The following is an 18,534-nucleotide window of genomic DNA, read 5'->3' on the forward strand; positions in this document are numbered from 1 at the left end:
TTCGAACTCACAAGTAATTTCGTTTTTCGTCTAAAAAATAATAAACATTCGATGACAATTGAAATTCACCGTTTATTTGCTCAATCGTGAGTTGCTACTCGGTTTTCATTGTCTCACCTTGTTTATGCTTATGTTTTGTGTTAGTCTAAAGTATCAATTTGAAAACGTTACACAGACATCATAAAATAATGTACAATTGAAAATAGTACGTGTCACTAAGTAAAGAGGCATAATTAATTGCGAGCCGATTTTGCATTGTTCAATTAATAAATAAACTATTTATAAAATTTCATACCTTCAAAATGTGAATGGCATTCAGCAAAACAAGTTCTCAAATTCTCTTTTAAGCGTTTTCAATGCATTTGATAAAGCAGCCTTGGGGCATTGGCTGGCTGCTGGAGTCACTGCATTAGTCTGTGCTAACGTTTACATTTAAATATTGCTATAATCGGCTCAGAAACGTAAAGAGTAAACCAGTGATAATTATAAGTTGAGAGTACACAGGCCTAGATATATCTTCAATTTGGAGATATAACTGCATTGAAGGGCACATATGCAATACTATGCAGTATTTTGTAGATAGGCCTTCCGAAATGGTGATGCACTTTTTTGCCACTGCACTAAGATGTCCGCTATGAGAACAAGCAAAATAACACAATGGACGCCCTCTCTATTGAACACATGCCCCTACTTGGCGTTTTTAAGAAACTACGGTTTTTTATAGTATATAATGTTTGCAAATAGCTTACCTCAAGTAGCATAGTTTATAACAGGAAATTGATATTGATTCCCAACTTGCATAAACACATTTGTCATACACAATTTGATTTTCACACACAGTTTTACACTACATTTGCACTTCTCTTTACCGCACACACTGAATGCATAAAAATTTACCCATTAATCACTGCACACTTTTTATTTAAATAATTTTGGTTATAGAGCACAAAATTATAAAATTATTCACCGATTAAACATATCGAACTAATATTTAACTTGAAACCGCGAATTCACGAATTAGCACCGAATTTTAACAGCTGATTTTAAAGCACGCAAGGAAGGAAACTGACAGTTGACAATAGCGCCATCCTTTGAATATTTCCGTGGATAGCAGAGTTGCATTCTGATAAAAAGTTGAGTACCAATAATTAAATCAACTAAGGTTAACATAAATATTTTGCAAAAACAAGCTTTTAGAAATAGATTTAGAATTTTTTTAAAGAAATAGTAGTGAAAAAAATTTTTGCTGCTTACATATATACATTAAAATACTTTAATGTGCTAATGTTTAGTGTAGACTTTTATAATGCAACTGTGCCGCGTTAATCACCTGCTCTAGTCAGTATCCGCTTTGTGTTGAACTTTTCAGATGCAACTCTTCAATCAGTCAGCTGTTCTCATTGGTTTCCGCCTAAAATTAAAGTTAGTAAAGACAAAATAAGTTTAAAAAGACAAAATTGAAATTAAGTTATTATATGTGCATATGTTACATATATTATATTTTATAATTCGTGAAATATTTTAAAGTTAAAAATACAGTGGTATACTCTGTAAAAGGTTTATTGCTGCAACGAACGATACTTTTGAAACCACTCAAACGCTAATATTAAGGAACGTTTTCGGAATCATTTGTGTACTCAGCAAATATATTTTGACTCTTTGGACTCTTTGCCCTGCTATATATCGCAAAATGTTTATCATCTTGAGGTGAGTGACCAAGTTACGCGAAAAACTCAGACTATTTCTTCCATTTTAAGATTTAGTGATTGTGACAACCGTCTTGCTGCGTTGGGTAGCGCCCAGTCAACCAGCCAGCCCATCAGTTAGTCACTCAGTTAAGCAGTCAACCGGTCAACCAACGAAACGTTGTAATGTGTTGAAACTATTCACGCCAACGCAAAAACTGAAAGCCACTGCTACTGTGCTGGAGGTGGTTGTCACTATTGTGACTTTAATCGACTACTGTTTGTCTAATACCGCTATGAACGTACCAAATCGAACACCTTCCGGTGGAGGCGGGTGAGCCAAGGTGCGACCGTAAACTATTGTACCGTTGTAATATCTTTCAGTCACGGTTGCTGCATTTCAGCAGCAATATTCAACAACTGCGGTACCCTCGTTTGCGGCGATTTTGTTGGCGTCGCGCTCGTTAGGCCTCAGCCCAATTACAACAACATTTTCTTTTACAAATTTTCAATCACTTTTAAGCTAGTAAATATCAGCGATTACGACTCAACAACGGCCGCCCCGCCATACTATCTGTTATGTTGTCTGCAGAGGAAACGTGTGCAAGACATTTTTTCCTGTTGCATATGCATGAGTGACTCGCCGGTTGCCCACATGCTATGCAGATTTTCGCTTTGCGGAAGCTGTAATTCTTTGTTGTTGCCCCAATTTATTGGAACAATTTGCACTGTTTTCGTGCAGTGTCTTCGGTGCGTATCGTTGCGTTCCGCCAGTATTACATGGATTTCAGTACTTTGCCTGTTAGTTTTGTTGTGCAGCTACTGCTGCTGGCTGGCTTCGTGTTAGCTGCAACGAATGTACAGATTTTGTAAAATTGCCTCTGCTTTGAACTTTTTCATTAATTTTCCACCTTCAATAAACAACATAATCGCCAAAAACAGCAACAGCAACAGGGGTAGGAACAAGCCTAAGCTGTTGGCTGTTATGTTGTTATTTATGCTAATACAACTCGTTGTACACATGCACCTTCTGTCGTATTTACGAGTATATGTACGTGCATGTGCCAGTTGTTGCTTATTGCTGGCTGCTTTACATATTTTCACATTTTGGCAGATTTGGTTCGTTAAATGTTGTCGGCTGCCATGTTAAATCATCATTGAATTGCATTGCATCATATTACTGCAAGCACAGCGTCGGGTCCAACAGCAAAAAACAACAAAAATAATAAAAACACTGCTTTTGGATATTAACATGCAATCTGCATTGATTTGAAATGGAATTGTCGTAATCGCTAGACGCACATTTCAAAGCTTTTTATCGGTTGCCGCAAAGAAATATTAATTGCAGTACAGGTGTAAGGAAGTATGTAACATATTTATAAGTAGATGTTTTTTCACTCTTGAACTCTAATGCCGTGTTGTGATAAGAAACGAAGAGGAAGTAGGACTCTTGTAAAGTTCAACGTTGCCGTGAGTTTCCTAAGTGAACGCGTATTAATGCATAAATATTTTTTTTTCATTTCTCAATCTCAAAATTTGTGTTACACTGGGCCTCAAAATACCTACTGTATATCACCAATTGATTTCAAAATCGAAAATAGCCCTATTTGTAGTACATGCATAATCAAACAAATCAAAGAAACAACACAATGTCACTCAAAAGAATTCCGTTACAAAAGCTGGCTTCAAGCGCCTACGCAATCGGTGACGGTCGTTTGTAAGTTGAACGTCGCCACCAACGAGTTCAATCGAATTTTTTGACACTTTTTTTGGTGTTGCATAAGAATTATGCAAATTACGGTAATATTATGCAGTTGAAATTATTGAAATAAAAAACGACCAAACACAAACGAGAAATTGGAACGAACGCACGTCAGGAAAATTAACCGGTCTCACGCACACGTTCGTTGGCAACCGCCGTTCCCGCTGTATCTTCAACCTCATTGAAACAAACGAAAATACACAAGATAATAATAAATAAACACCTGTCAGTGGTGAACGGTCTCCAAAGGGTGAAAATTAAACCAATTGTTTCGTCGCTTACTGAGGCGATGACAAATTAGATACTCGATGCATTTTGTGCAACTGCACGTAAATTAACTTGACATTCAACAGAGCGGATTAATAAAATGTGTCGAAATATATTCGAAACCATGTGCTGATATTTACAAATCCAACTAATCGAATATGGAATTATGAATATTCTGACGAAGCCGTTTCTTCTTTACCTTGGTACCATATATTTTATGATTATTGGTTCCTTATTTTAGAAAAAAGGGCGTTTAACGCAAAATGTCCTTGAATAGTGATATATAAGCCTTGTGCTGATATAAACTGTCGCGTTATTTGTCGTAGAAGTCATTGTGCGAATCCGTGACATGTATCAAAGTAACATTTACTTCTCTTTTGGTATTAAAGTTGTTTACATGTCTCTTACACCAAGGCGAAATCATTAATAACACGCCGAAATGCAAAGCGAGACAATATGTTGCAACGTTTTATTAATTGCAAGCGGGAATAAATTTTTCACTCTCGCCCGCAGTCATAATACGCCACCACACTGCGTTGTTTTAGTCGCCTCGTAGTGCTAAAAAGCAAGTAAAAATAAGTAAATAAATAAATAAGCAAAAGTGAAAAAATGCAAGACAGCACAATTTTTCATAAATTTATCGCCAATGAAAGGATCTGCGTGCGAGTGCGGCAATGCAAACAATGCCGCTGGCAAAAAATGAAAAACAGCAGCAGCAGCAACAACAACAACTAGCATGACAGTCGCAGCGGCATTGATCGCACTTGCAGCGCACAATAATCAGCGTGTTGCAAGTGAAAGTCGCTGTGCGCTACACTGCTGCGGCACTGCATCGGTGCAACGGCAGCTGTGATGGCCAAGTCCGTTGGGTGCGGACTCCTGCACGCCGCGGCGCAAAAAGTAGGCGTGTGCCGTGCGTTTGTATGTTTTCGTGACATTAATTAATGTGACGATTTCAATTTCATTTATTCGGCGGCAATTGCTGCTGCGATTTCTTAAATTTCAATGGCAACTGCGCAGAGTTCGAACGAAAGCCAAAGGCAACAAGCAAAGCAGGCCGCAAGAGGAGCGGATAACTGCCAGATAGCGATTATGTGTGCTTCTGTCTGTCGGGGCATGCGTCGGCAGCGAAGATCAATGCTGCAAGTGCAAAATTATGCAATTATCATGTTTCTTTTGCATTGCTTCAGATTTATTGTATTGCTGTTTATACAGCCTATGTTTATAACGGCAAATCGATTATGCTTTGCAATCCTCCTTTACACGCTATTATAGCTCTGTTGGCAAAATACCATTTTAGCAATAAAATTGTGAGTTGCAGATGTTTTTGTTGCATTTTTACATGTTGCATCGATATTCTTTGATCTCGGAGACGCACCATCTGTTTGTCTAGGTTCTTGCTACAGTCCAAAATTGTTTGGATTTATCAATGTTTGTCATTACACATATGTACATATCTATCTATTCTTTGATTTTTCCGATCTAGTGTAAAAATGTGCTAAATCTTGTGTGGGAATGCTCTTATAATAATTTTGTGCATAAGATTACAAGAGCATTGAAATTGAGATATATATTCTTACCAATCTCTCGTTTGAAAATTAATTCGGAATAATTCCAAACATCTTTTCCCTCTTTTTAAAACTAAAGCATGAACTGGAAATTTGGAGGGCCCTGCAAGTATGTTCCAACTTATTCCCTTTTGTAGCTTTTTACAAAGATTTGTTGCAAAAGAATATTATATTGCATGAAAAACTCATAACACACATAACAATATTTGCATGTGCAACTTGAAAATCGGATATTTTGAGATATTAGTCCATTAGACGTTAGATTTTAGAAGGTGTATATATATCAAATTCTAAGATACGATATGGACTTATTTCCTATATTTATCAAAATTCTTGTCATCTTCGTTAGACAGCCATGTTTTGATCCTCCTGTTACAATTCTTTCCGCATGCCATTTTTCTTATAGCTTAGTTGTTAATAGTTTTTATTTAGACTACGTTCTTCTTTCGTATTATTTTCTTATGAATGCATCTTTAACTTTCAGGCACGTTTCTGGGTCCAGGTGATCGATGAGCTGCGGCGCGGTGTTCGTCTGAAGAAAAACAATTATTCCCGCACACCCATCGAGTACGAGTTGACACCGTATGAGATACTCATGGAGGACATACGATCCAAGTAAGATATGACTTAATCAAGATTTTATGCAGAATATATAGCAAAACTCACTACTCGTGAGAATGCGATATGTCATTATTCCTCTTATACCCCTCCCTCTCCGCAAACAATTTCTTTGCCTTAATATCGTACTTTGTAACATTAACTTTATATTTGATTTATTTAATATCATATACTTATATTTATATATTTCTCCTATTCATAGAAAGTACCAGCTGCGCAAAGTGATGGTGAACGGTGATATTCCTCCACGCGTGAAGAAAGATGCCCACGCCATGATATTGGAGTTCATCAGATCACGGCCGCCGCTCAAAAAGGTATGTCCCACCACACTTAAGCATACATACAATACCCTTTCCCCGAATAATGACGATCATCTCAGCTTCTCGCGTGCACCGCACAAAGTTTCATTGCTCATTTCGGCAAAGTTGTGGTTTTAGGATTTTATTGGTTTTATAAGCGCTGAGTGCTTTGGAGAAGTTTTGCCTTCAAAAAAGTTTGCCAATCTCTTTGCTTTGTTTCAACTTTGTTGTTGGTTTTTGGAAAAGTGTTAAGTTGGCAATTTCCATTGCACGTTCCTGTGGTAATTGCCAATAATCGCACTGGCGAAAGAGTAGCAGTGAAACCTTCTCAAATGGAAAACTTTCCTACTAAGATTGTAATTTATCTGCGAAGAAATAACTGCAAACAACCATCTAACGGTGAAAAGGCGCTTTTCCCATTAATTGAAGGTCTTTTGTTAAAGCAAAACCAAGTTATACTCTTATAAGCCATGTTTAGTGTAGAGATAAAATTAAAATATATATGTATATACGTACCATCCCGTTTGTCTATGCTACTAGCTAAATTTTCGAAAGTTTTTTCAATATCTGACCTTTACTGTCATTGCAGGCGTCCGAACGTAAACTACCGCCCCCCATTAAACGCACACCATCGCCGCGCGAACAACTCATGGACTCGATACGAAAGGGACAAACACTGAAGCACATACAACCGCCAACACCGCCCCGACTCAAGGATAGATGTAAGTCAAAATCAAATTGCATAAATACCTATAATATCATGTTCCGAAAGACACCTACTTACGAGATTTAGGCTGTTGATTATCTCATTAATCTCCGAAATTTAACACGATTTCACCATACAAAAATCTTACTTGTTAACCTCGCCAATGAGCAGATTTGAAACTGATCTACCTTAAATCTCCCTGTGTAATACTGATTTAGCGCCATCTGTTTGTCAGTAGGGAAATTTATCGCATTATCACAGCTAATTTAGACATTATAAAGAGAGAGAAAATGTTAAACGATGTGATTTTTTTATGTTAAAAACAGCTGTTTTATAAATCACCAACGGCAGTGAGCAAAGTTTCCATTAGTTAAAATATTAAATGTAATGTAATCACTTTAAATTTTTGATCGGAACATGGTGTAATGCATACATATCTAATCTAATACCGAATAAGAACCACAAGCACATGACAAAATCTACAAAAGACAAAAAATATACACGAATGGAAAACAAAACGACTGACTCGGAATTCGACCATTTCCACACTTCCACGGAAACTGGGACGCTTAGAAGTTGCAATTTCAAGCCTTCTGCAACAAAAAGTGCATTGCTTGGTAAGACATATACGAGCAGCATAAAATATGCCACGTGCTGACAGGGGACGCCTGATTGTCCAACTTCACTCGACAGCGCTGCTCGTCGCACCATGCTCGCTACGGCTTTGTTGCAAGCAATTTGAATTTCATTTGACTACTCGTATTTAGGCGCGGCAAATAGTTCGTTTGTTCAGCAAATGCCAGATAAGAGCTACTCTCGCAGTGTACTGCAGCAATGCAATGCGGTTGCGGTCGATCGCTTGCGAAGCATCACTGCGCATGTCAACCTGCACCATTCCATTATGTTCTATTGAACGCCACAGTGGTTACAACTGCATAACGATATTGCAATGTTTTTACATAAGTTTGCATGTGTGTGTCGTGTGCTGGCTGCTGACCACTGCTGATATGGCCACAAAGTGGCACGATTGGCGGCTCCAAACTTGGGCAATGTTTAGCATGATTTAGAATTGCAAAGTGGCGTGGAGCGCGCACCGCTTTGATCAGCGTATTGGCGCTGTTGTACGATTTGTCAGCTGACAAAAACAGTGTAGCAAGTGAAGGATTTACTGTTGCTGGTGAGAAAGATTAAGGAAATGTCAGAAATTTGCATTGCTTCAAACAGTGAACTCGCACGGGGTTTCTGAGGATTGAAGCCATTCAATTGGGAAGCTTAGATAGAAAAGAGGTGAGGTTTTCTAGTTATGCATCTTTTGGTGTTTATTTGCATAGTGGGAACCACAAGTTTTCCATACATTCTTATACTCTCTCTGCTTGAGAAAGATGCTGGGAGTGTTTGCCCTCATTGAGATCAGATTTGCACTTTTAACAAACTTCGCATAGATTTTAATTCCAGTTGTTGGTGTACGCGGTACCTGAACCTGACTGCAACTACTCTTAATCAGTACTTTTCGAGGTCTGATCTTTTGGACACTTACATATATATTTTTCCCTAATTGATGTGGCTGCTTGCTTTTATACTGTATGCGGTGAGCTGCGTGGCAACTACGTCCATTTAACCATAAAAAATTTTAGAACCGCCTCCATTTTTTTGCATATTTTTAGGCGCGTTGCAATAGGTTTCACTGTTTCGAATGTGTATGTGCATGAATAGGTCTTTGTTAACAATTTCTTTCTCTCCGCTGCACAGCAGCGACTTCAGCTAAACACAAGTTTTCACGCGAAGCTTTCGAAAGCTTTGTGCTGCTGTTGTAACCATTTGTATAGCGCTTGCATTAGTATGTGTTCATATAGCTATGTTTACTAGCAGATTGCAATTCCCTTCGCTAAACAATAGTTTGATTTGTGATAACAACTTGTCACTTACGAAGTGTCGGCCATAAATGAAGCAACGGCATTTAGCTGAACGTTAAGTTTTTTCGTGTGGTGAAATTTCGTAGTTGGAGACATTTGGAGTGTGTGTACAATTAAGAGGTATTATTATATTAAATTAACATTTTGTCTCAGTGTGTAGGAAGTTTTTGGCTTGGAAATATCAGTCCGAAAAAAATCCAGGTAAGATTAAAAACAAACGAATTAGTGAAGATGTTATTGAAGCAATAGTGATATACTGATATATAGTTGTTATTGGGAAAAAGATTGGACCTATACTTGTATGAGAACTGCGGTGATTTCTATTTCGGTGTTTTTTATTTTTTTCTTTGTAATTATAGTAAATAAAGATAGTTTAGTTTTAATAATATTCACTACTCTTAAATGTTATCGATGGCACGCATATACATATGTTTGTACCACAACAATTCTGCTGACCGTCAAGCTTCTCTGACCGAAATAACTGACCGACAAATGTCAATAGAAATTCAAAAATGCAATAACTGAAAGTACAAGTCAAAGCAAATACTCCAATGTCACTCAAGCGTGAATTAATTTTTGTATACGAAGAGTAGTGGATAGGGAATATTTTTAAGCATGAGTGTACCCTCTTTAACCGACTTTCTTTAAGAAACTTGCCACTCGCCGTCAGGGTTAATAATGCAGCTCAGGTAAAGGATTGACTATGTTACTTTCCTAACTTGTAGATCCTTATTTCCTTATTTTTATGCGCGCGTTCGTTATATCTGCGGAAATTTTCAATCACATTGAATGGAAAATAAATGGATTGTTCCATTAGCATAATGCCAGCGTATAATCACCGGCTGGTTAATATAATGGTTGCACAATCAAATAAACGATAATAATTAGAAATGTAATTAACACATTAACTTCATGCCAACACTTACCCACAGAGCGAACTGTCACACGGACATATGCAATGTGTATTAGGATAGAGATATGGGACAATGTAAAACTAAGTTTTCTTCAGGGTACACATACGAGTATATCCACTGTGTGATTTACTGGTTGCAATAGAGTCAATTATCACTTTATCGCTGACGTCACGAACTCGCTCACCCACATAAATCGCTTCAGCGTAAATGCATTTTAATTTCTTGCAAAGCTTTAAAATGTGACGTCAATATTAAGCTCCGTGTTGCATGCCACAAGCTTGAAATTGCTTCTACTTCGCAACCCCTTCCGCTGAGCTTTCTGCGGTACTTTTGTGAGCTGTGGCAGTGCGCTTGCGCAATAACAGTCGGAACAAAGTGGCATTTTATGCTGAAAACTTGCTCTCACTGTACCCAGTAGCCACTTCTTGAGTGCATACCAAACATGCGACTGTTCCACATAGAGACGTCAGTTGAAGCAATGATTGGTCTCTAACACTTTAGTGAGCTTCTCTTTAAACCTTACTGTAAATAAAATCCCATTTAGAATTCTAATCGTATGAACCTTTTATGTGTGAGACAAAAAAGTCATATAACAGTTAGTAAGGTCTGCGCCCCATTGTAATTTACTGGCCCCTCTTTTAACGTCTATCGAGTTCATTGTGGGTTCGTACAACCGTCTGTGGAGCGGGGCCAAGTTCTACAACTGTGCGCTCAAGCATAAGCAACAGAGCGCGTTGAACAACCACCATTCGCTATGGTGAGCATAAACGTCAACGAGGTGAAAATGGAACGGCAACAACAGCTGCAAGTTGCTCCCGATGGCTTTTGGTTGGCTGCAACACGAACACGAATTTCAGTTTGGTGTCGGACTTTCTGCGAAATGGTGCTTGAAACGGAAACGTGATTAACGCGGTGGCGTGTGGCGAATCTAAAATATCAACAAAATAAGTAGTAACGTGACGCGAACGCCAGTGCTAACGGGAGAGGTGTTATACACGCTGTGTGGCGTATTTTCATATAGTGATGAATGCATAAGTATATATGTTTATGAGCACTAATTTGCGCATATGAGGGTGTGATGGCATCACCATCACCCAGCGGTGAGTGTGACAAGTGATGGTCAACATTAAATGTGGCGCGAGCAAACGTGTTCCTTGCATCTGCACCGAAGCATATGACACTTACTTAAATGAGGGAGGTCGCGTCAAGTGGGAGGAAAGGACACTTCTAAAGGTCTTCGCATAATTTATAAATATGAAAAGCCTTTTTCATTGCGAAAGTGACCTTAAACAGCACAAGACACCTAGCAACAAAGGTGGCTCTCCCTACATTTGACATGCCATAATCAGTAAGTCGATAGCAACCAACCAACTGAGCTACATTCTGGTTGCAGAGGTTGCATGCAATTGTGGGTGGTAAAGTGTAGAAAGGCGTAAAAATAACTTAACGCCTGTACATGTATCCAAAATCTATTTATGTACAGTATTTATGTAACTAAATATGTATGTACTTCCGAGCGCCAAGCAAAGTACCTCCGATGGGCTAACTCAATTTATTTAATATTAAAATGGTCTCAAAAATTATAGGTTGATGAGATGAACAGTCTTTAAAGAACAGTCTCAGCTCTCCAATTTGCTAAACTTTCCAAAAAGCAATTTATTGTGGTCTTAAATATACCAAACAGTAAGAACGGTTCGTGCGCCTTGAACTATGCACTGAAAAAATTAAAATTCAATTATCAAACGGGAAGGCCAAACCTTTATTCAGTGAAAGTTTCATTCGGTACTCGTAGTCTTAAATTCGAGTATTCTCACTCTGTTCGCTGCGTTGCACTCGAGTTGCATTCATACACACACACACACACACATATAGACATGTTTTAGCATCCTTCGCAATGACACTCTCGCCGTGGCAATTTGTTTACTACAACCACTTAGTGTTATCATCATTGCTGTTGTGCATTATTATTGCCACAACTCTTAACTTAATCGCAACTCTTAATGCTCAAACGAGTAGCTCATAAAGCAGACGGCACACCTCCCACGCGGCGCTCCACTCCGCCCCAGCAAAGTGTTATATCCTTCGTTTGTGCACTTCGCCAATTCGCGTTGACACTCACCGGTCCCCGCTGTGTGTTTCAGCTTTGGATCGATAGCAAGCGGAAAGCGCTCATGCTCGCGAGCGGCATACAAGTCTGCGAGCGCGTAAGGGAAGCTTGCAACAAACGTGCCACCGGAACATTGTGGCAATGAAACACCCCAGTATGACACAGCGAAAAGTGACGAGGCGCACGAACATGTGATGAAGCGATTAATACTCGTTTCAAATTAGCAGTGAAAGGACAGGACGGCTGTGAGTTGTGGCAAGGCGCTCGATAATTGAGTTGAAGGAAAATGCTAGTGTATATAATAGAAAAAGTGCAATAAATAATAGTGAAATTAACAGTTAAACGTTGAAGAAAATATTCGCCTAAGCTAATGCTAATTGAAATGGGTAGAGCGTTCTATAACGGTGTCCACAACAAGTGCAATAAATCAAGTAATTAAATGTGTTCCATTTCCAATGAGTGCTAAAGTGCCAAATGTCAAAAAGCAGCATCAGCAGCAACAGCAACAACATCAACAACAACAAACAAAACCGAAAAGCTTACAGATTAAGAACAACAAATCCAGCAGCAGCAACAACAGCACAAGCGCAACAACAACAAAAGCAGCAACGCACAAAAGTAGCAGCAGAGCACCAAAGATGACAACAACCAGCGGCTTTGTTGCAGCCAACACAGCGACCATGTCCGCTTCCGCTGGCGCCGATTTAAATCACACAGCAACGGAAGCCAAGGAGGTGGAGGCGGTGGACGTGGCCAGTGACGCTTTGTACTGTGGTAGCAGCGCGCAAGAAACGCAAAAACAACAGCAGCAGCAGGAGGCGGATGGGCCACAGCCGCCGCCTAGGGCAGCGCCGCGCGGTAATCCGCCAACGCCGAAGCCCCGCTCAGGTAAGGCTTACGGCCGGCTGCAGGTGGACTGTTCACTAAGTGACCTGGTTTTGTCGCTGCATTATAGTTGAGAGTGCAGTGTGTTGCTACCCCTCAATGTCCAATACACCTCCCTGCAATAACCGGGGCAATGCACTTCTTTCAATGCGCACAGTTTGAGAGCTTTCTTATTTTCTTAACTATTCATTTTATTGTCGGAATTTAAGCGGTGAGCCCTGCGAAGGTAAGCTTCCCAGTTGTCGATTTCTTAGGCGGTGGGGCATGCAACGTTACCTACGAAGGATTGCGTGCAACAATGAGTCCGGTGGCAGCGCTAAGGAACACACACATGCATCACTTTACATGCAGGCACATACGTACACACCTACATAAGTGCTCGAGTACATGGTAAATACTCTGGTAAATACATCCGATCGAGCATAAAACAAAAGCTATGAATGTGGCAAGTCCATGTGACCCATATTCTTGGTTTCCATGGCATGGGGCCAAATAAACTAACACACCTCTACCAAGTGCGCACTCAGTGCTTGAACAGTTAACTGTGGCCACAAGTATATACACATGTGCACTTGTTGTATGTATATTTGTACGTCAATAAGTAGGTGAATATGCCTTTTACTATAAAAAGCGCTATCCGCCTTCAGCCCCCTTCACTTTCCTCACGTAGTTTCGAATGTGGCTTTGTGTTGCAAGTTGCTGTGGGCAAAGTGTTAGTCCAAATCATTAAAATTTCATGTTACCGCATTGTGCTCGTGTAAGCTTTTAAGCGCTTAAGCAGTGCGCTGCAGGGACTGAGTGAGGCATGCTAAGTAATCGCGCGTAAGTGCAACAACACGATTCCTCAATATTTCTTTAGAACTTTTCAATTGACACTTTTCGTTGAATTTTGCGCTAAATGCTTGCTTCCTATGTGCTAATCTGTGTGTATGTGTGTGTGCTTTCGTAAGCTTTGTGGCCGTCGATGGGACGGATGATTTGTGGATGCCGCGAATGCGTATCGATTTTTAATTAATGTGGGTTATTCACTTCTTGACAGAGACTGACATACATACATACTACCTGTGCGCTATTCGAGCTCTTTAATTAGGCGCCGACTAATATTCCCTTACATTACGGTTTTGTTTTCTCCGCCGCTTGCTTTGTGATCAGTTTGTGTCACGCTGTCCAATAGCTTTGCCAACTTTGAATAATGCTTATGAATGTTGCACGCATGTGTGACCGCTGTCTGCGCATATTATTGCTCCTAATACCAGTCCCTTTTCTTATTACTTCCTTTCTGTTTCTTCTTTGCCTAGTGGCATAAATAACGCTTACCCGTATGTACATATATTCTTGAAGAAAAAACTGTTATTTAGTGTGAATATGTTTGTTGAACACTGTGTGAAACGGGTTCGAAATCAGTTTTTCTTTTTGTTTTGCAAGAATTTGTGGTGCCTTCTTGGATTAATAGACGTGTGTACATACTGATATACCAACACACCAATATGCTTGCATATACTGTTAAATTAACTGAACAAATCGTTATTTTGTTACACTTTTTTGTTTTTGTTTGGGTTGCCTCACGCACTTTTTATTACGAAATTTATGTTCTTGAGTGCCGCATTTTCTGACTGAGCTGGTCATTAAAACGGGAATTGCTTTTTAGAAGCCTTGACACTGAACCTCTTGATGTTGCAAGTAGCTTTTTTAAAAAATTATGGCATTAACGAAGAATAATAAAATTGTTTAAAACTTGATTTTGAAGAAACCCTTTAAATGAGTTAATTTGAAGCTGATATTGATATTTCGTCTTGTCCTCGTTCACTATCAGACCCATTTGCTTTGCTTCCTTATCCATTCTGGAGAAAGCAGCTCTAACGACGCGGATGTTGAGGCCAACGGCAGTTGTAGACTCTAATATAATTTTCTCCAGCAGGAGATTGAAGAAGTCGCACGATATGGAGTCGCCTGTCCAGATGGAACTTTTGGTATTGCTCAACCTCAGTTTACACAGTCGTATCAGTTTTTCCGGATTACAAAATTCAGATGTAGCGGCATAGAGGCAACTCCTTTTGCGCATTCCAAAGCAGCTTTAATATCGACAAAGTGGTGGTGTGTGTCGATCCTCTTTTCACAGGTCTTTTCCAAGATTTGGCACATGGTGAATATCTAGTCAGTTGTTGATTTGCCAGGCCTAAATCCACAGTTTTAAGGTCAGTTTGTTGACGTTGGGCTTTAGTCCAAACATATTTTACAAAGAAGCATCAGCTTCTTCGCTGCCGTGTTTGAATAGCTCGGCCGGCAATCCATCGGCCCCCGCCGCTTTGTTGTTCTTCAGGGGGTAATTGCTATTCGAACTTCTTCATGGTCGGGCAATGGAACGTCTGCTCCATCGTCATAGATTGGGGAATCGAGTTCGACATCTCCTGGTGTTATGCTTTCACTGCCGCTCAGCAGGCTGGAGAAGTGTTCCCTCTATAATTTTTGTATGCTCCATGCATTGGTTACTAGATCACCTCTGGGGGTTCTACAAGAGTATGCTCCGGTCTTGAAACCTTCTGTTAGTCGCCGCATTTTTTCGTAAAATTTTCGAGCATCACCCCTGTCGGCTAGATTGTCAAGCTCTTATACTCATGCATTTCGGCTCCTCTTTTTCTCACTGCAAATGCGTCTCGCTTCCCTCTTCAGCTCTCGGTATCTATCCCATTCCGCACGTGTTGTGGTTGATCGTAACGTTGCGAGGTAGGCAGCCTTCTGTACCAGCTGTCCTTTTTCTTTTTCCAAAAACCAATGGTTTCGGTTGCAGCTGTACGCAAGGAGCTTGAAATGCCGTCCTACAGTTCCCTTATGCCGATTTGTTGGTGAGTGCTCTCAGAGAGCAGAAGTGCAAGCCGAGTAGGAAATCGTTCGGCTGTTTGTCACAAAGGGATTTCCAGCACTTTTTGTACACTTTTTGTAACCGTCGCAAAATATAGGTATATACAAATGATCAGTAACGAGCTTAGTCGATTTATCCATGTCCGTCTGTCTGGCCGTCTGTCTGTATATACGCTAACTAGTCCCTCAGGTTTTGACATATAGCTCTGAAACTTTGCACACATCCTTTTTTCCTTCAATAATCTGCTCATTTATCGGAACCACTGTGGTGGCATAAAGCTTCCAGACAAATCGAATGATCGGAATCAACTGTTTTACTATAGTATACAGGTGCTCACCGATCAAAATCAAGTTCTTGTAAGCGAGAAGTTACGTCTTTTCATTTTTACAGTTCAGGAAAAACATTAGAAGCTGTATATTTAACCATAATTGATTTCAGCGTTTCTCCTTCTTGATTTGTCTGTGTCAGATATGCGATGATTGCTGAATTCGTTAACTTTTGCTTTTATTTGCAGTGCTCCCACCAACCACAACACTAATGACAACAACAACGTCAGCAACAACATTGAACCATTCATCATCGTCTGCAACATTAAAATCCGCAGCAGCAGCAACAACAACAGCGCCAGCACATGCAACGGTAAATGCACTGAAATTAACGGAGAACGTGGAACCGCATCTGACGCCGCGCTCCAAGCAGCGGCTAATCAAAGTGGATTTCTCGCTGTTGCAGGTACACACACACATACAAATACACAGTTATACACTTACCCAAATGCTTGCTCGTTCTGCTAGTACTCCTACGCCATTATGCGGTGGCAGTAGGCCACATTATTTGATAATAAATATTTCAGCGGGAACCGGCGATTATGCAACGCTGAAATTGTATAGTTTGAAAGGCGGTTTGGCTTAATCTGCAAGGCTTGAATTTTCGTTTGAATCAGTAGTTGGTTGCTTTGAGACGCCTTCCATAGGCATGTGCGCAGGTGAACACTGCCTCGTTGCAACTTGAAGGGCTGCGCTCCCACGCACAGGCATGCAAACACATGCATACTCCCACATACATACACTCATATGTACATACATATATGTGAAATAACGGCACAGCGTGGAGTTGCAAAATAATGATGGATTCGTGACATAAATTAGTTAATAGTTCGCCTCGCTTCTGGCTTGGCTAAGTGCTGACCCACTTCAACGCCAAATATACCACAAAAACAGCTCACTGTGTACATACTTTACGTTGACTTTTGTAAAATTGCAGTTGACCTCGTGCGCCTGCCAGTGGTCCTGCACGCAATACTACTTGCTGCACATGTGGAAGTAAACTCACTGCCAAACTCAAAGAAAATCGCAAAAAAATCGCCAAACAGCAATCAACTTCGATAAACATTTCAAGAAAATCTGCGCAAAATTCACTGCAAGTTGCGTCCAAAGGCCCTCAATGCAAATATGTACATATATACAGGTAAAAGCTGAGCAATTACTTTTGCCTCCAAAAACCAGAGAAAACACATTAAATCCCTTTCTTACGTACTTACGAACTTATGTACATACATATGCACACAGCCATATACATAGTAAGTACATATGTACAATCCATGGCCCAAAACCAAACGCTTAATTGGCTATCGCTTTCAGTTGAAACTGTCAACGGCCACCACTTTGCGGCTTTGGGAAATTATTGGAGGCAACTGCCAAAAGAAAGAAAGCACCGAATGGCAGTGAAAGGAAGTGGAGGTCTATGCTAAGCGGTCAAATCGAAAGTCTTTGGCATTGACCGCGCAAATAATGCGCAGTGACAGTTTGAAATTAATTATGGGAGACGCGATTTTCCTTCAAAACAAAAGCTGACCGAATAGCTGTGGTCCACTGTAATATATTTTTAAGTTTATTTATATTATCTAGTTTCAAAGGTAAACACAACCTCAAAAATTGAAAAAAAGCTGCATCCTGCTGCCTAATAGGCACATGACGGCTGGTAGGTAGCCCTTTATTTCAGCTCTGCAGGAACTGAGCTAAACTTGAATTTTCTTCAAACCACCCACCGGTCGCCAGATACATTTGTCTACAATTAATTAATTAAGCTCATTATTTCTTGCAAATATTTTTTTACCGAAAATTCATCGCAATGCGAAGCCATTCAAATATATTTACAATCGAAAGAAATTTCTCATTTATGTACGTCTGTCACACACACCCACTAGCCCACCGTTGCTCGCAGTGGCGCATGACAACGCCCATTGAAATCAAATACAATATACTCACTTCACTATGCAGAACTTATGATTATCCTTGGGTGAATGTCCTTCCATTTCACTACACTTCATCGCCAGACAACAAAAACTCTCATTTAGCTAAGGATTACTCATATAGGAATTTCTAAAAGCTAGTTTTAATATTTATATTTCATATTTGTTCCTCTCTCCACACGCAGGACGATGACAATTTCTTTGATGAGCCGTCGTCAACTGTCAGATATGGCAACTGTCACAGCGCACATGTCGGGATCTGCTCGCAGCCACAAATGCCTCCCTACCCGATCGGCGGCTACATGACGCTGGGTGCTGGCTATGGTGGGCCAGCGAGCGCCGTGCCCAATGCCAACGTGAAAGCACACGGACCAACAACGCAGTTGCCGTCAGCGCTGACTTCACGGGTGCTACGACGAACAAGTAAGTTTTGGTGATTCGGTTATAATTATGTGTGTGTGTATGTGTGTATATGTGGTGTATGATAAAATTCGCATTGAGCTTGGTATTCCGTGTGTGGTCGGTAAGTAAACCATAAGAGCAAATCAGCATTGTTCTAGGCACTTGTTCGAGTGCAGCATACTTTTGGGAGCGCACCGCGGTTCGGTATACCACTCACGCTGCTGAATTATCTTGTAATTATATTTGTTGTATGATTGATTGATTGGCATATGTATTACTTATTTGCTTTATATTAGT

The 18,534-nt window shown here is 40.1% G+C and overlaps 1 protein-coding gene across 5 annotated transcripts in view; it reads left to right on the forward strand.

Annotated features, from left to right (window-relative positions):
• LOC126753925 (protein spire) overlaps positions 1 to 18,534 on the forward strand; it is an 83,643-nt gene that overhangs the window by 58,604 nt on the left and 6,505 nt on the right. For 4 of the 5 annotated variants that reach the window (XM_050465696.1, XM_050465700.1, XM_050465697.1 and 1 more), the window contains exons 8-13: positions 5,362 to 5,391; positions 5,767 to 5,897; positions 6,103 to 6,214; positions 6,789 to 6,921; positions 16,099 to 16,316; positions 18,021 to 18,258. In XM_050465696.1, coding sequence (XP_050321653.1) covers positions 5,362 to 5,391; positions 5,767 to 5,897; positions 6,103 to 6,214; positions 6,789 to 6,921; positions 16,099 to 16,316; positions 18,021 to 18,258 — 862 coding nt within the window. The remainder of the gene's footprint in view (positions 1 to 5,361; positions 5,392 to 5,766; positions 5,898 to 6,102; positions 6,215 to 6,788; positions 6,922 to 16,098; positions 16,317 to 18,020; positions 18,259 to 18,534) is intronic. The other variant, XM_050465699.1, reaches the window with a different exon arrangement.

Source organism: Bactrocera neohumeralis, chromosome 3, assembly GCF_024586455.1.
Source record: "Bactrocera neohumeralis isolate Rockhampton chromosome 3, APGP_CSIRO_Bneo_wtdbg2-racon-allhic-juicebox.fasta_v2, whole genome shotgun sequence".
NCBI lineage: Eukaryota > Metazoa > Arthropoda > Insecta > Diptera > Tephritidae > Bactrocera > Bactrocera neohumeralis.